At 45.3% G+C, this 26574-nt stretch overlaps 1 protein-coding gene across 23 annotated transcripts in view; it reads left to right on the top strand.

Annotated features, from left to right (window-relative positions):
* ptprt (protein tyrosine phosphatase receptor type T) overlaps nucleotides 1-26574 on the top strand; it is a 326972-nt gene that overhangs the window by 212144 nt on the left and 88254 nt on the right. For 14 of the 23 annotated variants that reach the window (XM_077013789.1, XM_077013772.1, XM_077013775.1 and 11 more), the window contains 2 exons: nucleotides 21211-21247; nucleotides 22536-22592. In XM_077013789.1, the coding sequence (XP_076869904.1) occupies nucleotides 21211-21247; nucleotides 22536-22592 (94 nt within the window). The remainder of the gene's footprint in view (nucleotides 1-21210; nucleotides 21248-22535; nucleotides 22593-26574) is intronic. The other 9 variants (XM_077013780.1, XM_077013790.1, XM_077013783.1 and 6 more) reach the window with 2 other exon arrangements.

Consider the following 26574-nt stretch of genomic DNA (forward strand, 5'->3'; position numbering starts at 1 on the left):
GCTTAGGCTACCAAAACCTCATGAGACCTTGTGCATCTACAGCTGACTGTCCAGAGCGATTTGGGATGGGCTGCTCTAAAAATGTCACTCACAAACACCTAAGTGTCCCAATTGTTGTCCCGGTTTTTCATAATGTGAAAAATCATATAAGCAAGTGGGCTACTGGCCAGTAGTTTAGATGCTATGGATGTTCGTCAGCTGTAGAATATGAGCTAAAGCTGAGCTCAAATGTTTCGGGTTCAGTTAAAGTTTCATGTCATAACTGTGCACCAAATATATTCCATAATAGTGCCACAAATCTAAAGATTACAAATCAGTTGAGTGAAGATGATATGGTTGGCCTTTTTCTAGATTCAGATTCACAAACTTCTATATATCTCCACTGTTTTACACTTTTGGATACACTGTCTAAGGTTTGGTTTGTGGCAGATTTTTTTTCTTTCACCTCTCTCTCCATCTCTCTCATACTCTCTCTCTCTCTCATACTTTCTCTCATACTCTCTCTCTCTCTCTCTCTCTCTCTCATACAATTCAATTCAATTCAATAAGCTTTATTGGCATGACCATATTCAGTTATAGTATTGCCAAAGCAGTGTTATCATTCAACATGAATAACTCATTGAAAAATATGAACAATTCTAATTATGACGAACTTGAACATGAATTTAAAGTTGAAGAAGTGAAAAGAAAGGAAAGCAAATAAATAACAAAAGTAGAGGAGAAAAAATAAATAAATAGATCAACATAAATCAGTGTGTTTACAAACAGGGTATGTGTGTGTGCGTTTGTGTGTGTATGTGTGTGTTTGTACGTGTGTGTGTGTGTGTGTGTGTGCTACTCACTGTCCCTCATGTTATGTAAGGTAGATACATATCTCCCCGCTAAAGTGCTGCTTTCTTTCTTTTCTCCCAGGAGGATGGGGAGTTTGTCATTATTAGATAGGGACTTAAAGTTGGGGTGAATCAGCTCAAATTTTGTGAAGTACATAAGACGTATTTGTTGAAAAGTTTCACATTCAGTGAGGAAATGCAGCTCTGTCTCTATAGTTACACTTTTACACTGTTGGCAGAGTCTCTGCTCTCTGGGCAGCCATGATTTCTTGTACCGGCCGGTCTCGATGGCCAGGCTATGTTCACTAAGTCTGTACTTTGTCAACGTGGTTCTGTGTTTAGTATCAGTCACTGTAAGCAGGTAGTCTGCTACAGTGTACTGTATACTCTCTCTCTCATACTCTCATACTCATACTCTCTCTCTCTCTCATACTCTCTCTCTCTCTCTCATACTCTCTCTCTCTCTCATACTCTCTCTCTCATACTCTTTCTCTCTCTCTCTCTCATACTCTCTTTCTCTCTCCATGCCTGTCTTTCTCTGTCACCATAAATTTATTTTGCAATGACTGACAATCTGTCAGTTTGCGATTTGACAACAACCAGAAGGTAAATCTCAGTTGTTGCTCATTGTAAAATTCTCTCTCCCCCTCAAAATTCTGACACATTATTTTTAATTAAACATTTTCTCAATTACATCACTGCAACCAGGTTGTATCTTTGTGTTGGTGTGTCAGATTTGCCAACTCCGTTCTAACTTCCAACTCCAGGTATAGGGAAAGTTAAATGTTTTCAAACATGACGCCAGGAATCATGCTAATCGTGTGAGCAGAGTGTCCTCTAAGTGTAGACCATTCTAAAACATCATGACACAACCAGTGCCAGTTTTTATTTTATTTTATTGTGAAAACACTGAACTTTAAATCATTAAATAATAACATATGCAGATATGCACTTCAACATCATTCTGTGTCGGTGCTGGATGTCTACCTTATTGCTAGGTTACAAACTCCTCCAAACTGTTAGAATTATTTATTGTAATTCTTTTTTCTGGACATAATAGACTTTTGTGGCCTGTGGTAAAGTTACCTGATGATGATGATGATGATGATGATGATGAAGGTAGCAGTACTTTACCAATGATGAAAAGAAAGATGATAAATCACTGCTGATAGGCACGAATGGCACCATAGGCAACCATCTGCATTAATCATGTAGACCACGTTTCTCACCTCGGCTGCTTTTAGAGGAGGGATGGTGTCTCTCTCAAGGGCCTTTCCAGTAGCTCTGTGCCTGTGTGTACACTTTGCTCTTTCACTGTTTTCCCTGCTTCATTCTATGGAGTGCTTGGTGTGTATTATGGATTATGGATTTAGGGATATGGGTCGTTCTTGTAAGCTAGTGGGGACAATCTTTGTTTACTCACGGAAGGAGCTGCTTATGCCTCGAACAAAGTGTCGTGCTGGCACAGTGCATCCCATCCTGCAGGAGCTGAAACAGACACAGAGGGTATAGTGCTGCTGCTAAGCTAAAGGCTATAAACACATGGAGAAATACTGGAGATAAAGTATAAACCATCTAGTCCATCAGTGGTGGTGGGGAATGCTAATTTAACAAGACTGATGAGCTAACAGCTGTGGTTAGGAATCAGAGGACATGTTGTGAATTCAGTTTTTATTGTTTTCCGGCTACGTGGATAACCACCAGTAGTATTTACAGTGCTAACGTAAAACATTCACTGCTTCAAAATACAGGAACGCTAAACTAAGTGGCAAAAGAAAAGGTGTGTTTGTGCACAACAGATGGTGTAGCTCAGGGCATGTGTGTGAAGGTGATGATCTGGTGTCAGTACACTGACCTGCTGGCTATGACCTGTTTTAGGCCCAGTTCTCCCACGTCATTGTTTGTGTTTTTGTTCCTCCACGTGCAGACTGTGGATAATGTCAATCACATCACTTTGTGAGGATTCCCAACACGCAGAGATATTTATTGCAATTCCTGGTGATTTCAATCATGTCACACTGGATGTGATGCTCATTGTATTTTATCAGTAAGTAAACTTTCCCACAAGGAAAAATTGTGCAGTTGAGTGAAAGATATACCTAGGATTTCTACAGTCCTTATATGTACAGTAGCTACCACCATGCAACCCCCCACCCCCACCCCCACCCACCACACCTCTCCACACTACACCTCTACACACTACAGCTCTCCACACTACACCTCTCCACACTACACCTCTACACACTACACCTCTACACACCACAGCTCTCCACACCATACCTCTACACACCACACCTCTACACACCACACCTCTACACACCACACCTCTACACACCACACCTCTACACACTACACCTCTACACACCACACCTCTACACACTACACCTCTACACACTACACCTCTCCACACCACACCTCTACACACCACACCTCTACACACTACACCTCTACACACTACAGCTCTCCACACCACACCTCTACACACTACACCTCTACACACTACAGCTCTACACACCACACCTCTACACACTACACCTCTACACACTACACCTCTCCACACCACACCTCTACACACCACACCTCTACACACTACACCTCTACACACTACAGCTCTCCACACCACACCTCTACACACTACACCTCTACACACTACAGCTCTACACACCACAACTCTACACACCACACCTCTACACACCACACCTCTACACACTACAGCTCTACACACTACACCTCTACACACTACACCTCTACACACTACCGCTCTCCACACTACACCTCTTCACACTACACCTCTACACACCACACCTCTACACACTACACCTCTACACACTACCGCTCTCCACACCACACCTCTACACATTACAGCTCTACACATTACACCTCTACACACTACAGCTCTCCACACCACACCTCTACACACCACACCTATACACACTACTCCTCTACACACTACACCTCTCCACACCACACCTCTACACACTACAGCTCTCCACACTACACCTCTCCACACCACACCTCTACACACTACACCTCTACACACTACACCTCTACACACCACACCTCTACAGCTCTCCACACCACACTTCTACACACTACACCTCTACACACCACACCTCTACACACTACACCTCTACACACTACAGCTGTCCACACCACACCTCTCCACACCACACCTCTACACACTACAGCTGTCCACACCACACCTCTACACACTACACCTCTACACACTACACCTCTACACACCACACCTCTACACACTACAGCTGTCCACACCACACCTCTCTACACCACACCTCTACACACTACTGCTCTCCACACTACAGCTCTCCACACTACACCTCTACACACCACACCTCTACACACTACAGCTCTACACACTACACCTCTACACACTACACCTCTACACACTACCGCTCTCCACACTACACCTCTTCACACTACACCTCTACACACCACACCTCTACACACTACACCTCTACACACTACCGCTCTCCACACCACACCTCTACACATTACAGCTCTACACATTACACCTCTACACACTACAGCTCTCCACACCACACCTCTACACACCACACCTATACACACTACTCCTCTACACACTACACCTCTCCACACCACACCTCTACACACTACAGCTCTCCACACTACACCTCTCCACACCACACCTCTACACACTACACCTCTACACACTACACCTCTACACACCACACCTCTACAGCTCTCCACACCACACTTCTACACACTACACCTCTACACACCACACCTCTACACACTACAGCTGTCCACACCACACCTCTCCACACCACACCTCTACACACTACAGCTGTCCACACCACACCTCTACACACTACACCTCTACACACTACACCTCTACACACCACACCTCTACACACTACAGCTGTCCACACCACACCTCTCTAGACCACACCTCTACACACTACTGCTCTCCACACTACAGCTCTCCACACTACACCTCTACACACCACACCTCTACACACTACACCTCTCCACACTACACCTCTACACACTACACCTCTACACACTACCGCTATACACACTACAGCTGTCCACACCACACCTCTCTACACCACACTTCTACACACTACAGCTCTCCACACTACAGCTCTCCACACTACACCTCTACACACCACACCTCTCCACACTACACCTCTACACACTACACCTCTACACACCACACCTCTACACACTACACCTCTCCACACTACACCTCTACACACTACACCTCTACACACTGCACCTCTACACACCACACCTCTACACACTACACCTCTACACACTACACCTCTACACACTACAGCTGTCCACACCACACCTCTACACACTACAGCTCTACACACTACACCTCTACACACTACACCTCTCCACACCACACCTCTACACACTACAGCTCTCCACACTACACCTCTCCACACCACACCTCTACACACTACACCTCTACACACTACACCTCTACACACCACACCTCTACACACCACACCTCTACAGCTCTCCACACCACACTTCTACAGACTACACCTCTACACACCACACCTCTACACACTACACCTCTACACACTACACCTCTACACACTACCGCTCTCCACACTACACCTCTTCACACTACACCTCTACACACCACACCTCTACACACTACACCTCTACACACTACCTCTCTCCACACCACACCTCTACACATTACAGCTCTACACACTACACCTCTACACACTACAGCTCTCCACACCACACCTCTACACACTACACCTCTACACACTACAGCTCTACACACCACACCTCTACACACTACACCTCTCCACACCACACCTCTACACACCACACCTCTACACACCACACCTCTACACACTACAGCTCTACACACTACAGCTCTCCACACCACACCTCTACACACTACACCTCTACACACTACAGCTCTACACACCACAACTCTACACACCACACCTCTACACACCACACCTCTACACACTACAGCTCTACACACTACACCTCTACACACTACACCTCTACACACTACCGCTCTCCACACTACACCTCTTCACACTACACCTCTACACACCACACCTCTACACACTACACCTCTACACACTACCGCTCTCCACACCACACCTCTACACATTACAGCTCTACACATTACACCTCTACACACTACAGCTCTCCACACCACACCTCTACACACCACACCTATACACACTACTCCTCTACACACTACACCTCTCCACACCACACCTCTACACACTACAGCTCTCCACACTACACCTCTCCACACCACACCTCTACACACTACACCTCTACACACTACACCTCTACACACCACACCTCTACAGCTCTCCACACCACACTTCTACACACTACACCTCTACACACCACACCTCTACACACTACACCTCTACACACTACAGCTGTCCACACCACACCTCTCCACACCACACCTATACACACTACTCCTCTACACACTACACCTCTCCACACCACACCTCTACACACTACAGCTCTCCACACTACACCTCTCCACACCACACCTCTACACACTACACCTCTACACACTACACCTCTACACACCACACCTCTACAGCTCTCCACACCACACTTCTACACACTACACCTCTACACACCACACCTCTACACACTACAGCTGTCCACACCACACCTCTCCACACCACACCTCTACACACTACAGCTGTCCACACCACACCTCTACACACTACACCTCTACACACTACACCTCTACACACCACACCTCTACACACTACAGCTGTCCACACCACACCTCTCTAGACCACACCTCTACACACTACTGCTCTCCACACTACAGCTCTCCACACTACACCTCTACACACCACACCTCTACACACTACACCTCTCCACACTACACCTCTACACACTACACCTCTACACACTACCGCTATACACACTACAGCTGTCCACACCACACCTCTCTACACCACACTTCTACACACTACAGCTCTCCACACTACAGCTCTCCACACTACACCTCTACACACCACACCTCTCCACACTACACCTCTACACACTACACCTCTACACACCACACCTCTACACACTACACCTCTCCACACTACACCTCTACACACTACACCTCTACACACTGCACCTCTACACACCACACCTCTACACACTACACCTCTACACACTACACCTCTACACACTACAGCTGTCCACACCACACCTCTACACACTACAGCTCTACACACTACACCTCTACACACTACACCTCTCCACACCACACCTCTACACACTACAGCTCTCCACACTACACCTCTCCACACCACACCTCTACACACTACACCTCTACACACTACACCTCTACACACCACACCTCTACACACCACACCTCTACAGCTCTCCACACCACACTTCTACAGACTACACCTCTACACACCACACCTCTACACACTACACCTCTACACACTACACCTCTACACACTACCGCTCTCCACACTACACCTCTTCACACTACACCTCTACACACCACACCTCTACACACTACACCTCTACACACTACCTCTCTCCACACCACACCTCTACACATTACAGCTCTACACACTACACCTCTACACACTACAGCTCTCCACACCACACCTCTACACACTACACCTCTACACACTACAGCTCTACACACCACACCTCTACACACTACACCTCTACACACTACACCTCTCCACACCACACCTCTACACACCACACCTCTACACACTACACCTCTACACACTACAGCTCTCCACACCACACCTCTACACACTACACCTCTACACACTACAGCTCTACACACCACAACTCTACACACCACACCTCTACACACCACACCTCTACACACTACAGCTCTACACACTACACCTCTACACACTACACCTCTACACACTACCGCTCTCCACACTACACCTCTTCACACTACACCTCTACACACCACACCTCTACACACTACACCTCTACACACTACCGCTCTCCACACCACACCTCTACACATTACAGCTCTACACATTACACCTCTACACACTACAGCTCTCCACACCACACCTCTACACACCACACCTATACACACTACTCCTCTACACACTACACCTCTCCACACCACACCTCTACACACTACAGCTCTCCACACTACACCTCTCCACACCACACCTCTACACACTACACCTCTACACACTACACCTCTACACACCACACCTCTACAGCTCTCCACACCACACTTCTACACACTACACCTCTACACACCACACCTCTACACACTACACCTCTACACACTACAGCTGTCCACACCACACCTCTCCACACCACACCTCTACACACTACAGCTGTCCACACCACACCTCTACACACTACACCTCTACACACTACACCTCTACACACCACACCTCTACACACTACAGCTGTCCACACCACACCTCTCTACACCACACCTCTACACACTACTGCTCTCCACACTACAGCTCTCCACACTACACCTCTACACACCACACCTCTACACACTACAGCTCTACACACTACACCTCTACACACTACACCTCTACACACTACCGCTCTCCACACTACACCTCTTCACACTACACCTCTACACACCACACCTCTACACACTACACCTCTACACACTACCGCTCTCCACACCACACCTCTACACATTACAGCTCTACACATTACACCTCTACACACTACAGCTCTCCACACCACACCTCTACACACCACACCTATACACACTACTCCTCTACACACTACACCTCTCCACACCACACCTCTACACACTACAGCTCTCCACACTACACCTCTCCACACCACACCTCTACACACTACACCTCTACACACTACACCTCTACACACCACACCTCTACAGCTCTCCACACCACACTTCTACACACTACACCTCTACACACCACACCTCTACACACTACAGCTGTCCACACCACACCTCTCCACACCACACCTCTACACACTACAGCTGTCCACACCACACCTCTACACACTACACCTCTACACACTACACCTCTACACACCACACCTCTACACACTACAGCTGTCCACACCACACCTCTCTACACCACACCTCTACACACTACTGCTCTCCACACTACAGCTCTCCACACTACACCTCTACACACCACACCTCTACACACTACACCTCTACACACTACCGCTATACACACTACAGCTGTCCACACCACACCTCTCTACACCACACTTCTACACACTACAGCTCTCCACACTACAGCTCTCCACACTACACCTCTACACACTACACCTCTACACACCACACCTCTCCACACTACACCTCTACACACTACACCTCTACACACCACACCTCTACACACTACACCTCTACACACTACACCTCTACACACTACACCTCTACACACCACACCTCTACACACTACACCTCTACACACTACACCTCTACACACTACAGCTGTCCACACCACACCTCTACACACTACAGCTCTACACACTACACCTCTACACACTACACCTCTCCACACCACACCTCTACACACTACAGCTCTCCACACTACACCTCTCCACACCACACCTCTACACACTACACCTCTACACACTACACCTCTACACACCACACCTCTACACACCACACCTCTACAGCTCTCCACACCACACTTCTACACACCACACCTCTACACACTACACCTCTACACACTACACCTCTACACACTACCGCTCTCCACACTACACCTCTTCACACTACACCTCTACACACCACACCTCTACACACTACACCTCTACACACTACCTCTCTCCACACCACACCTCTACACATTACAGCTCTACACACTACACCTCTACACACTACAGCTCTCCACACCACACCCCTACACATTACAGCTCTACACACTACACCTCTACACACTACACCTCTACACACTACAGCTCTCCACACCACACCTCTACACATCACACCTATACACACTACACCTCTACACACTACACCTCTACACTACACCTCTACACACTACACCTCTACACACCACACCTCTACACACTACAGCTCTCCACACTACACCTCTCCACACCACACCTCTACATACTACACCTCTACACACTACACCTCTCCACACCACACCTCTACACACTACAGCTCTCCATACTACAGCTCTCCACACCACACCTCTACACACTACACCTCTACACACTACACCTCTACACACCACACCTCTACACACCACACCTTTACAGCTCTCCACACCACACTTCTACACACTACACCTCTACACACCACACCTCTCCACACTACACCTCTACACACTACACCTCTACACACCACACCTCTACACACCACACCTTTACACACTACAGCTCTCCACACCACACCTCTACACACTACACCTCTACACACCACACCTCTACACACCACACCTTTACACACTACAGCTCTCCACACCACACCTCTACACACTACACCTCTCCACACCACACCTCTACACACTACACCTCTACACACCACACCTCTACACACCACACCTTTACACACTACAGCTCTCCACACCACACCTCTACACACTACACCTCTACACACCACACCTCTCCACACTACACCTCTACACACCACACCTCTACACACTACAGCTGTCCACACCACACCTCTACACACTACAGCTCTCCACACTACACCTCTACACACTACAGCTCTACACACCACACCTCTACACACTACCACTCTCCACACCACACCTATACACACTACACCTCTACACACTACAGCTGTCCACACCACACCTCTACACACTACACCTCTACACACCACACCTCTACACACCACACCTCTACACACTACAGCTCTCCACACCACACCTCTACACACTACACCTCTACACACCACACCTCTCCACACTACACCTCTACACACCACACCTCTACACACCACACCTCTACACACTACAGCTCTCGACACCACACCTCTACACACCACACCTCTCCACACCACACCTCTCCACACTACACCTCTCCACACTACACCTCTACACACCACACCTCTACACACCACACCTCTACACACCACACCTCTACACACTACACCTCTACACACTACAGCTGTCCACACCACACCTCTACACACTACAGCTCTACACACCACACCTCTACACACTACACCTCTACACACCACACCTCTCCACACTACACCTCTACACACCACACCTCTACACACCACACCTCTACACACTACAGCTCTCGACACCACACCTCTACACACCACACCTCTCCACACCACACCTCTCCACACCACACCTCTCCACACTACACCTCTCCACACTACACCTCTACACACCACACCTCTACACACTACACCTCTACACACTACAGCTGTCCACACCACACCTCTACACACTACAGCTCTACACACTACACCTCTACACACTACAGCTGTCCACACCACACCTCTCCACACCACACCTCTACACACTACACCTCTACAAACCACACCTCTACACACTACAGCTCTCCACACTACACCTCTCCACACTACACCTCTACACACTACACCTCTACACACCACACCTCTACACACTACACCTCTACACACTACACCTCTACACACTACAGCTGTCCACACCACACCTCTCCACACCACACCTCTACACACTACAGCTGTCCACACCACACCTCTCTACACCACACCTCTACACACTACAGCTCTCCACACTACAGCTCTCCACACTACACCTCTACACACCACACCTCTACACACTACACCTCTACACACTACCGCTATACACACTACAGCTGTCCACACCACACCTCTCTACACCACACTTCTACACACTACACCTCTACACACTACCGCTATACACACTACAGCTGTCCACACCACACCTCTCTACACCACACCTCTACACACTACACCTCTACACACTACCGCTATACACACTACACCTTTCCACACTACACCTCTACACACCACACCTCTACACACTACACCTCTACACACTACCGCTCTCCACACTACACCTCTTCACACTACACCTCTACACACCACACCTCTACACACTACACCTCTACACATTACAGCTCTACACACTACACCTCTACACACTACAGCTCTCCACACCACACCCCTACACATTACAGCTCTCCACACTACACCTCTACACACTACACCTCTACACACTACAGCTCTCCACACCACACCTCTACACATCACACCTATACACACTACACCTCTACACACTACACCTCTACACTACACCTCTACACACTACACCTCTACACACCACACCTCTACACACTACAGCTCTCCACACTACACCTCTCCACACCACACCTCTACATACTACACCTCTACACACTACACTTCTCCACACCACACCTCTACACACTACAGCTCTCCATACTACAGCTCTCCACACCACACCTCTACACACTACACCTCTACACACTACACCTCTACACACCACACCTCTACACACCACACCTCTACAGCTCTCCACACCACACTTCTACACACTACACCTCTACACACTACAGCTCTCCACACTACACCTCTACATACTACACCTCTACACACTACACCTCTACACACCACACCTCTACACACCACACCTTTACACACTACAGCTCTCCACACCACACCTCTACACACTACACCTCTACACACCACACCTCTACACACCACACCTCTACACACCACACCTCTACACACTACAGCTGTCCACACCACACCTCTACACACTACACCTCTACACACCACACCTCTACACACTACAGCTCTCCACACTACACCTCTACACACTACAGCTCTACACACCACACCTCTACACACTACCGCTCTCCACACCACACCTATACACACTACACCTCTACACACTACAGCTGTCCACACCACACCTCTACACACTACACCTCTACACACTACCGCTCTCCACACTACACCTCTTCACACTACACCTCTACACACCACACCTCTACACACTACCGCTCTCCACACTACACCTCTTCACACTACACCTCTACACACCACACCTCTACACACTACACCTCTACACACTACACCTCTCCACACCACACCTCTACACACCACACCTCTACACACTACACCTCTACACACTACAGCTCTCCACACCACACCTCTACACACTACACCTCTACACACTACAGCTCTACACACCACACCTCTACACACTACACCTCTACACACTACACCTCTCCACACCACACCTCTACACACCACACCTCTACACACTACACCTCTACACACTACAGCTCTCCACACCACACCTCTACACACTACACCTCTACACACTACAGCTCTACACACCACAACTCTACACACCACACCTCTACACACCACACCTCTACACACTACACCTCTACACACTACACCTCTACACACTACACCTCTACACACTACCGCTCTCCACACTACACCTCTTCACACTACACCTCTACACACCACACCTCTACACACTACACCTCTACACACTACCGCTCTCCACACCACACCTCTACACATTACAGCTCTACACATTACACCTCTACACACTACAGCTCTCCACACCACACCTCTACACACCACACCTATACACACTACTCCTCTACACACTACACCTCTCCACACCACACCTCTACACACTACAGCTCTCCACACTACACCTCTCCACACTACACCTCTCCACACCACACCTCTACACACTACACCTCTACACACTACACCTCTACACACCACACCTCTACAGCTCTCCACACCACACTTCTACACACTACACCTCTACACACCACACCTCTACACACTACACCTCTACACACTACAGCTGTCCACACCACACCTCTCCACACCACACCTCTACACACTACAGCTGTCCACACCACACCTCTACACACTACACCTCTACACACTACACCTCTACACACCACACCTCTACACACTACACCTCTACACACCACACCTCTACACACTACACCTCTACACACTACAGCTGTCCACACCACACCTCTCCACACCACACCTCTACACACTACAGCTGTCCACACCACACCTCTACACACTACACCTCTACACACTACACCTCTACACACCACACCTCTACACACTACAGCTGTCCACACCACACCTCTACACACTACTGCTCTCCACACTACAGCTCTCCACACTACACCTCTACACACTACACCTCTACACACTACACCTCTACACACTACACCTCTACACACTACCGCTCTCCACACTACACCTCTTCACACTACACCTCTACACACCACACCTCTACACACCACACCTCTACACACTACACCTCTACACACTACCGCTCTCCACACCACACCTCTACACATTACAGCTCTACACATTACACCTCTACACACTACAGCTCTCCACACCACACCTCTACACACCACACCTATACACACTACTCCTCTACACACTACACCTCTCCACACCACACCTCTACACACTACAGCTCTCCACACTACACCTCTCCACACCACACCTCTACACACTACACCTCTACACACTACACCTCTACACACCACACCTCTACAGCTCTCCACACCACACTTCTACACACTACACCTCTACACACCACACCTCTACACACTACACCTCTACACACTACCGCTCTCCACACCACACCTCTACACATTACAGCTCTACACATTACACCTCTACACACTACAGCTCTCCACACCACACCTCTACACACCACACCTATACACACTACTCCTCTACACACTACACCTCTCCACACCACACCTCTACACACTACAGCTCTCCACACTACACCTCTCCACACCACACCTCTACACACTACACCTCTACACACTACACCTCTACACACCACACCTCTACAGCTCTCCACACCACACTTCTACACACTACACCTCTACACACCACACCTCTACACACTACACCTCTACACACTACAGCTGTCCACACCACACCTCTCCACACCACACCTCTACACACTACAGCTGTCCTCACCACACCTCTACACACTACACCTCTACACACTACACCTCTACACACCACACCTCTACACACTACAGCTGTCCACACCACACCTCTCTACACCACACCTCTACACACTACTGCTCTCCACACTACAGCTCTCCACACTACACCTCTACACACCACACCTCTACACACTACACCTCTACACACTACACCTCTACACACTACAGCTGTCCACACCACACCTCTCTACACCACACTTCTACACACTACAGCTCTCCACACTACAGCTCTCCACACTACACCTCTACACACTACACCTCTACACACCACACCTCTACACACTACACCTCTACACACCACACCTCTACACACCACACCTCTACACACTACACCTCTCCACACTACACCTCTACACACTACACCTCTACACACTGCACCTCTACACACCACACCTCTACACACTACACCTCTACACACTACACCTCTACACACTACAGCTGTCCACACCACACCTCTACACACTACAGCTCTACACACTACACCTCTACACACCACACCTCTCCACACCACACCTCTACACACTACAGCTCTCCACACTACACCTCTCCACACCACACCTCTACACACTACACCTCTACACACTACACCTCTACACACCACACCTCTACACACCACACCTCTACAGCTCTCCACACCACACTTCTACAGACTACACCTCTACACACCACACCTCCACACACTACACCTCTACACACTACACCTCTACACACTACCGCTCTCCACACTACACCTCTTCACACCACACCTCTACACACTACACCTCTACACACTACACCTCTACACACCACACCTCTACACACTACACCTCTACACACTACACCTCTACACACTACAGCTGTCCACACCACACCTCTACACACTACAGCTCTACACACTACACCTCTACACACCACACCTCTCCACACCACACCTCTACACACTACAGCTCTCCACACTACACCTCTCCACACCACACCTCTACACACTACACCTCTACACACTACACCTCTACACACCACACCTCTACACACCACACCTCTACAGCTCTCCACACCACACTTCTACAGACTACACCTCTACACACCACACCTCTACACACTACACCTCTACACACTACACCTCTACACACTACCGCTCTCCACACTACACCTCTTCACACCACACCTCTACACACTACACCTCTACACACTACACCTCTACACACCACACCTCTACACACCACACCTCTACAGCTCTCCACACCACACTTCTACACACTACACCTCTACACACCACACCTCTCCACACTACACCTCTACATACTACACCTGTACACACTACACCTCTACACACCACACCTCTACACACCACACCTTTACACACTACAGCTCTCCACACCACACCTCTACACACTACACCTCTACACACCACACCTCTCCACACCACACCTCTACACACCACACCTCTACACACTACAGCTGTCCACACCACACCTCTACACACTACACCTCTACACACCACACCTCTACACACTACAGCTCTCCACACTACAGCTCTACACACCACACCTCTACACACTACTGCTCTCCACACCACACCTATACACACTACACCTCTACACACTACAGCTGTCCACACCACACCTCTACACACTACACCTCTACACACCACACCTCTACACACCACACCTCTACTCACTACAGCTCTCCACACCACACCTCTACACACTACACCTCTACACACCACACCTCTACACACTACACCTCTACACACCACACCTCTACACACCACACCTCTACACACTACAGCTCTCGACACCACACCTCTACACACCACACCTCTCCACACCACACCTCTCCACACTACACCTCTCCACACTACACCTCTACACACCACACCTCTACACACAACACCTCTACACACCACACCTCTACACACTACACCTCTACACACTACAGCTGTCCACACCACACCTCTACACACTACAGCTCTACACACTACACCTCTACACACTACAGCTCTCCACACCACACCTCTACACACTACACCTCTACACACCACACCTCTCCACACTACACCTCTACACACCACACCTCTACACACTACAGATCTCGACACCACACCTCTACACACCACACCTCTCCACACCACACCTCTCCACACCACACCTCTCCACACTACACCTCTCCACACTACACCTCTACACACCACACCTCTACACACTACACCTCTACACACTACAGCTGTCCACACCACACCTCTACACACTACAGCTCTACACACTACACCTCTACACACTACAGCTGTCCACACCACACCTCTCCACACCACACCTCTACACACTACACCTCTACAAACCACACCTCTACACACTACAGCTCTCCACACTACACCTCTCCACACTACACCTCTACACACTACACCTCTACACACCACACCTCTACACACCACACCTCTACACACTACACCTCTACACACTACAGCTGTCCACACCACACCTCTCCACACCACACCTCTACACACTACAGCTGTCCACACCACACCTCTCTACACCACACCTCTACACACTACAGCTCTCCACACTACAGCTCTCCACACTACACCTCTACACACCACACCTCTACACACTACACCTCTACACACTACCGCTATACACACTACAGCTGTCCACACCACACCTCTCTACACCACACTTCTACACACTACAGCTCTCCACACTACAGCTCTCCACACTATACCTCTACACACCACACCTCTACACACTACACCTCTACACACTACCGCTATACACACTACACCTTTCCACACTACACCTCTACACACCACACCTCTACACACTACACCTCTACACACCACCTTTGCTGTAGTTCAGGTTAAGCGTGAACTGAGGAGACTTTATACAAGCAAACCAGGATCAGACAGAATGTGTTCAAGCCTCCTGAGGTACTGTGTGGCTGAATTGACTGAACCCCTTCAGAACATTTTTATTTGAGTTTGAGACTGGGGAGAATCCCCAAACTGTGGAGAATATCATTTATTTATTCCTGTGCGCAAGAACGGGCAACCCAGTGGGCAAAATGTTATTTTGCATTAACATGGTATATTATCAAAACTCCAGAGTGACTACTTCAGAGACTTCAGGTTCAGTATGCATATATACGATGTATGTATAATTTATGGTTGTCATCTGTAAATATCGGCACATATAGGAGGTGGTCACATGTCCTGTAACACACACACTATATTGCCAAAAGTATTCACTCATCCATCCAAATTATCAGAATTCGGTGTTCCAATCACTTCCATGGCCACAGGTGTATAAAATTAAACACTTAGCCATGCAGACTATTTTTACAAACATTTGTGAAAGAATGGGTCACTCTCAGGAGCTCAGTGAATTTCAGCATGGAACTGTGATAGGATGCCACCTGTGCAACAAATCCAGTCGTGAAATCTCTTGCTCCTGAATATTTCACAGTCAACTGTCAGTTGTATAAGAAAATAGAAGAGTTTGGGAACGACAGCAACTCAGCCATGAAGTGATAGACCACGTAAACTGATGGAGCAGGTCAGCGGATGCTGAAGCACATAGTGCAAAGAGGTCACCAACTTTCTGCAGAGTCTATCACTACAGACATCCAAACTTCATGTGGCCTTCAGATTAGCTCAAGAACAGTGTGCAGAGAGCTCCATAGAATGGGTTTCCATGGTTGAGCAGCTGTATCCAAGCCATACATCACCAAGTACAATGCAAAGCATCAGATGCAGTGGTGTAAAGCACGCTGCCACTGGACTCTAGAGCAGTGGAGGTGTGTTCTCTGGAGTGACGAATCATGCTTCTCTATCTGGCAATCTGATGGACGAGTCTGGGTTTGGCGGTTGCCAGGAGAACGGTACTTGAATGACTGCACTGTGCCAAGTGTAAAGTTTGATGGAGGGGGGATTATGGTGTGGGGTTGTTTTTCAGCAGCTGTGTTTGACCCCATAGTTCCAGTGAAAGGAAATCTGAATGATTCAGCATACCAAGACATTCTGGACAATTCCATGTTCCCAACTTTGTGGGAACAGTTTGGAGCTGGCCCCTTCCTCTTCCAACATGAATGTGCACCAGTGTACAAAACAAGGTCCATAAAGACATGGATGGCAGAGGAACTTGACTGGCCTGCACAGAGTCCTGACCTCAACCCAACAGAACACCTTTGGGATGAATTAGAGCGGAGACTGAGAGCCAGGCCTTCTTGTTCAACATCAATATGTGACCTCACTAATGCGTTTCTGGAAGAATGTTCAAAATCCACATAAACACACTCCTAAACATTTTGGACAGCCTTCTCAGAAGAGTTGAAGATGTTCTAGCTGCAAATGGTGGACCAACGTCATATTGAACCCTATGAATCAGGAATGGGATGTCACTTAAGCTCATATGTGAGTCAAGGAAGATGAGCGTATACTTTACACACAATACACACAATATAGTGTATATCTAGGCACTTTATTCCCACTGTAATTGCGCCTCTCCCATTGGGTGTAGGTGGGATTTTTTATTGATGTACCTAGGTTTAGTATAACATTGTCAGGAACTTCATTCTTGATCCATGTCTGGAGTTGACACGAGTTCATTTATCTTGGTAAATGTTTTTAGAGACGAGAGCATTTATTTAATATCTGCAAATACATCCTCATTAAATCCATTTCCTTTTTCTTTTTTTATTTGTTAATGTGTCCTTCTAGTGAATGCTGAACAATGTTATGAAATACATGAGCAATTAGAACCAAAGCGATTTGCTGTAGAAGTTTGTTTGTGTGTCTGTGCTTGTGTGCATTATGGAACCTCTCCACTGGCTTCATGGTTACCGTGGCAACCAGGTCCATGTGTTGTGTAGTTTTGAGTTTGATATCTACTTGTGCGTTTGTGTCTTGTGTTCATCCCTCTCTGATGATCCCAGCCCAGTCTAGTTATTGCTTACACACAGTTGCACATTTTCCTTGTTTGCTGCTCCTTGGTCATTATTTGTTTTCGCTCATTGTTTGATCACCATTTTGTTCCTACCTCTTGCTCTGTGTTTTTGTATTCCATGCTACTATTTTGTGTTTTTGATCCTACTGGCATTTCAATCTTAGAGCGTAACAGTAGGCTACTGTTACTATGAGGATTTACCCACAGTAAACGTTACTCCACTCAGCGGTTGCATTCTGCATTCTATCCCTCAGCACTAGAAAGTGTGTGTGTGTGTGTGTGTGTGTGTGTGTGTGTGTGTGTGTGTGTGTGTGTGTGTGTGTGTGTGTGTGTGTAGGAGGTCTAAACAATGGACAGCAGTAAATCAATTCATAGGTTAATTTGAAGGAATGAAGTTGAAAGGTCCAGACTGGTATTGACCACAACGGCAAATGAAGAAGCTAATTGATTAGCATGTACACACACATGCATGGGTGGGTGTGTGGGTGAAAATGTAAAGCAGATAATGGAACCAGGGCTGTTTTCAGGTTGTGTCATCATAAGGTGATGACTACCAGGACACATGCAAATAAATAAACACAAATTACATGACAGTGAAATTATTCTGTATGGATATCTAAATGTCACCCAGATCGCACACTGCGTAGGTCCTGTTCCACGCATGTACGCGCGCACACACACACACACACACATACACACAGGCATCCTGCTGGGTTTTTCTTTGATTCTAAACTGCTGTGTTGACATCACATTAATCTTAGACACAGGCTAATTAATACCTGTCACACCACACTGTTTTAACATAAATAACCGAAAATGTTGTTGTTTTATGTAAGCGCCATTATCAGAGTAAGTTCCATTCAGTCATGACCTGTTTTTAGGTTTTTCTTCAGAAGTGCTATGATACACATCAGGTCAGTTTTGTATCTGGTATTGCTAAAAACATTGCAGTGATCCTCAAAACTTTAACATTAATGTTAACAATATGCTACCAATATCTTCAACATTAATATGACTTTAAGAACATGAAGTTTGTCTTCAGGATCAGGATGTTGATCATTAACCTAACTTTATGATTCTTTGGAGAAATAAGGCTCAGAGTAGGTAAGTTTAATTTAGCTATTGAAAATGCTGAGAAAGTAGAGTTCAGCAGAATGTATCTAAATTATTTATATAAAATTATGTACCATTGACAAGTTAATTATTCCTTTGTTTGCATTGCAATAAATCATGATGTTCATACAACTATACCTCAGCAATTATAGTTACTGCACATGATGAGGCTTTTGTTTCTGTCTATTATCATTAAAACTATAGCTTTCTAAAATATATTGTGGAAAAAAAGAGACAATTTTTCATGCAATTTACAAGGATACTGGACACCATGTATGAGAACTTCATCCCAAGTCACCATGGCTTGACTAAACATGGTTCTTCAGTAGATTTTTAGAAATTTAATTACAAAATAACTTCTTTTCTTCCAGGAAACAAAAATCAACTGTGTTCGACTGGCTACCAAAGGTATGAAACTTGTTTTGACTCATTGCATGCTTTTGTAAATTATTATCGGTTTAAAGATAATTTGGGATTTTGGTTCTCATTACAATGACGGGTTTTAGTGGGAAAGTAGCAAGAATAGACTTCTGCCTTGATGCATTCCTATTCATGTAGCAGATATATGTTTGCTTTTGTTTTTAGATAAATATATTTTATAGTTTGTTTGTTTGCACTGCATTCTTATTGTTGGATTATGTTTTTATATTCTCTATAATGAACAAATTTAACCTTTTTCCTATAGAAAACAACTTAAGTTCACATTCAGTCAAAACAACACAAAGACTATCACTTTAACAAACTGAACCCTAGAGGAATTTCATCATTGTTTTACTTGCATGAATGTCTGCAGTTCCTATTTTGTTTTTTCTCTTTCTGTCTCTTTCCTTTCTTTCTTTGTTATTTCCATTGTTTTATACACATGAATGGAATAAAGATCATTAACATTAAAACTCTCCATTTCATTGTTATAATTTGATTTTCTCTTCATTTTGATTTGCTGCTGATCCATTTTAATGCACAGCTGATGACATATTAGGTTGTTTTTAATTTGCACCCTTTCATGTTCTGCCCATGTCAGCCATTTGCAGTAATTCAAATGAATCATCTTTTTTTCTTCTTCTCTTTCAGTGAGTTGAGTTCTTACTGTGATTGGCAGGGACCTATTCTAGTTCTGGTTTTGCTTTGGAATAGATGTGTTTTAAACTTTGTGGCTTGTACCTTTATGTTCTGTGAGTAAATCCGTAGTAAAACATAATCTTAATGTGCAATAGGATGCCATTTTGAAGTTTTTTATGACAAACAAGAAGAGAACAACTAAAATTTTTAATGATATGTATTTGCCACAAAGTTTAAATATGTTGTATGACCTTTTTCTTCTACTTTTTTATTCACCTTTTCACTCATTATCATAAGATAATAATACATTTTGCCCACTTATTGTAAACTTCCTCTTCATTGATCTAACAACCTGGATTTTTAACGCTGGTTTAAATGAAAGATCTGAGACTTTGTGTTCATTATTGGATCCAGTCTTTCTGCCGGGACCTTTTGGGTTTAAATTCTGTTTACCCAAACATTCTTATGACCACATTCATAAATAGCCTTTGTATATCTGTTTTCAAAATGTTCCAGTGTATACAGAAGTTCTGAAGAACTGACAGTCACTGAGAGTGGAAGGCGTATTTCTTTAGACAATTTTTTCTTTCTTTCTTTTTTCATGCATGCCGACCTGGAACGTAAAACCTTGTCTTAGTGGTAATAGGTAGGGGACAAAATACCACGCCCTACATACTTGTCATTCCCAGTGAAGGTGAATATTAAACCATGGTCAACATCTTTTCTTTCCCCTAAATTCTTTTCATCCACACTCTTTTCCACTGTCCTTTCCTTCCTAACTCGTTTTCCATTTTTTTTGTTCTGAGATCTCATTCTGCTTTTCTTGGTCTTCATCTTAATGCATTGGTTTGCATGTGCACACATATAGCTGGTTGTCATTCACCTCATTCACACTAATGTTTTTTCATACCCTTATAATGTGCCCTTCTCCCCACACGTCTTAATCACTTTGTAAAAGATTTCAAAAGATCATTTTAAATAACAACAATAATTTAAGAAATCCCTGACATCTACTGTGGTTTTGCTCAGTGCCTTGTTAAGATTGCATTAAAAAATCTGTGACTTAAATAGCTTTCATCAGGTTCTTCAAAAATCTGAAATTTTCAGTACAAAATTGTTGCATTAAGTTACTGCATCTGATTTTCATAAAGACATTGAAATTGAAATGAAAGGAAAAATGAAATGAAAATTCAAAAAACAAAAACACCAATTATTTTGAGTCTACAATGTTCATTCCTGCACTGAATAATGTGACATTGTGCCACTTACACTGCTATATCCACCTAGAGACCTAAAATTGCATGAATAAAAGTTTCTGTTAAAAAGTTAACAAGTTTCTGAGCAAAATTTCAAAAAGTGATGTGTGTTGCCTTAATCACAATGTTCCACCTGTACCTGTTCAAGTAACTGATTCACATACATGTTTCCACTCATACAGCCTGCCAACTTAACCTGAGTGTGTGTTTGTGTGTATGTGTATTTGTGTGTGTAGCAGTTCAGGCTGAATGCTTTCTTTTGTGATGGTATATGGATGTATGGGCATGGTTATTTATGTGCAAATGTGTGTGTGAATTTTTCTAAGTGTGGAATGATGTTGATGTATTAATATGTGCCTTTGTGTGATGTTGTATAGCAGTCAGCTGTTAAATATGAGACTTTTGTGTCAGTGACAAAAACGTTTTTAGACAAACGTTCAGGCAAATTGCGCATTTAAAATTATACCGTTTGTACTTGATTTAGTAGTTTTTGTTTACTTTTACCAGATAAGCACTAAATTAATGTATTGCTTCACTCCTTCACTGTTAGCCCCAACCCCCTCCTGTATGCTAACATGACATCTGTGTGCAGGCAGAATAGGACGACTACTCCCTTTACTGATTTCTGGCTTGGCCTTTTTTTTTTCTTTTTTAAAGCATCTGTTGGGATGTAAAAACATTTTAGTCTAAGTGTTCTTAAACTTGTTTATAATAACTTAGCAATAATAGATTTTAGAACACTCACCAAGAATGCCAATACAGTGGTGAACAACTGTACTTGATATATGTGCCTACAGCAAGGGTTCGCTCATTAGTAAAATTAGGTGGTGGTGTGCAAGAGTGGAACAAATACCAGTAGACATTTCAGTTCTCGCTGAATAGCACAGAAATAATGAGCAGCATGCATCAGTGATATTCTGTGAGGAAAGACCTACTGTAGGACGGTGCTTGTTCTCACTATCGACCTTACAGGACAGTTTCCTTGCCATGTTTCCTTACTTTGACTAAATTGTAATGTCAGTGGGGGTTTAAATACAATTTTACATATGGTTTAGGGCTAATATTAGTTTCATAAACTTGCCCCGTATAAACAATAGTACTAGTGTATTAAGCCTTACATCTAGGTGGTAGAGGATTGGTGATTTCTGAGTAACCGTGACTTTACCTTTTTACCATGAATAATTTTCAGATATAGTATGGAGAAGTGACTGAGTTGTATTATACTCAGTGATAGCTCTCTAGATATTATTTCAGATCTTGTGCTTCAAAAGTGTTAATTTTAAGATGAACAAGCTTTAATCCCATTATTAGCATATGACCTGAGCTACTACTGAATGTTTAGAACCTCCATCAGCAGTAGTGGTGGGAGTAACTGTCTGACCTGTGAGTTTAGGGGAATAGGATCTGGAACTTATGTAGTCTCTGAAGAGCATCCTGACCTCCCTCCAGGTGAACACTGGCGGCGTGAAAGAACAGACAGATGGCATCATTCACACTTCCATGCAGTGCAGCGCACACGCTGTGGGGGGTCTGGAGAAGCGGGAGAAGCGTTGATGATGTGAACCTATTCCGAGTGCTTCATGAGCAGGGAAATGCAGGCCTGTCTGAGGTAGTGGTGTAGGCACCAGGCATTACATTAGCAGGGCAGAGGGGGCAGGCGGGGCCTTTTGAAGCTCGGCAGTTCAGTGGGCCGTGAGAGGTTAAAAATAGCCACAGTGAAGTGTGGCTGTAACACTTCCATGCTTCCTCCATCTCCGCCCTCTTCCACAATATGTTCAATTGCCTTGACTGAAATTACAAATTGGTGTGCAATAAAATGTCATGGACTGCTGGATCACAGTGCCAGGTGGCAGTCATGTTGAAAAGTTATGTTCAGTCAACTATTGGACCGTTATCGATGTTTAATGGACCAAAATGATGCATCAGCAGCCGGCTATTTTGACTTTTTTTGTTCATGTTTTGACATGCATGATAAAATATTATGGCGTTTAAATATGACTGACATTCAGGTATTGTATTTAGTTCTTCAGTGTTGGCTATGCAGTGGAGGGCTGGGTTGATGTTTTTAAGGTCTGTTCCCTTCATTTATGCCTTAAAACCGACCTCGTTTTGCATGCTTGTAGTCTAAAAGCTTGAAATTAAATTGCAGTACTTATCTCCCCACCTGAAGTGCAACATTCAAAATTAAAATACCAGTTATTGTATGCAAATAATGGCGCTTGAGCCCATTTTAGAACTGAATGTAAATCAGATTAAAGCTTGAAAATGCTTCAAATGTACCATAAATTCACTAAATTCAACCACCAGTTCATATGCTCATGCCTGCAGGTGTGAGCGCACACACTTTCACTCTCAAACTCTCACTCTCACACAGACTCACTCTCACACTCCATCCCTCCCTCCCTCCCTCTCTCTCTCTCACACACACACACACACACACACACACACACACACACACACACACACACACACAGAACTCATAAGTTAAATGGAGTAGTCCTCCTGAGAGCTTCATTTCTGAGAACCAATAATGTTCTTACTTGTTTACATGACTGCTGGATGAATAACCTTAGTCCGGGTCCAACTAAAATTATAATCCTTTTATAGGAACTCAATTATAATGCTTCAGTCCTGTCCACTGACAAATAATGATTTATCTGTATTACTTCAGTTCGCTGAGATGTTGGTGTTGATATGTTACGCCTTCATCCTCAGATAATTAAGCAGACCTTCTTCACGTTTTATTCTGAGGGTACATTCTCTATGCCACACATTGCTGTCAGGAGAGGACATGGATCATTCACAACTGAAGTGGCATCAGATCCTGCCCTGAAAGGGATTAGGCTTTAATATCAAAGGATTTAGTAATAATTCCTTTTTGATACTTAATTTTACCCAAGCCCAAAATAAAATGGATTTACATATTCTTGTTTAGGCAAACAAAGCATGTGTGGATGTGAGGAAATGTATGGTGAGTGGTTTTAATTATGGCAGCAAGATTATGGCTAGCTGTTTTTTTTATTATACCATGTGATTTTTTGAATTAAGCACAAACTGACAGCAGTCTTAAGGGAGCAGTGCACTCAGATTGCTATGATCCTTTTGGTTTAGAAGGATATTAACAGCAGTCAGAATCCCCAGGGAGAATAAAAAAGTAAAAGACATAGCAAGAAAAGAAAAGTTTGAGAATTCTCATCATGACTGACCCATTAATGTGGCTAAAAAGATACGATACATCTGTAGCCCATAGAGGTGAGAGTCCTGGAACCAGACAAATTGCCATCGTCTAATAAGAATTCAGAGCAATAATACATTGATTTTATCTTAAAGAGGCTGCTGTTAATGGACACAACTCCCTGTGACGAAAGACCTTTTAAGCCCCAGGAAACCTAAGACCTAAAATTCTCTCTAAATAGGTTA

Source organism: Brachyhypopomus gauderio, chromosome 8 (genome assembly GCF_052324685.1).
Source record: "Brachyhypopomus gauderio isolate BG-103 chromosome 8, BGAUD_0.2, whole genome shotgun sequence".
NCBI classification, from domain to species: Eukaryota; Metazoa; Chordata; class Actinopteri; order Gymnotiformes; family Hypopomidae; genus Brachyhypopomus; species Brachyhypopomus gauderio.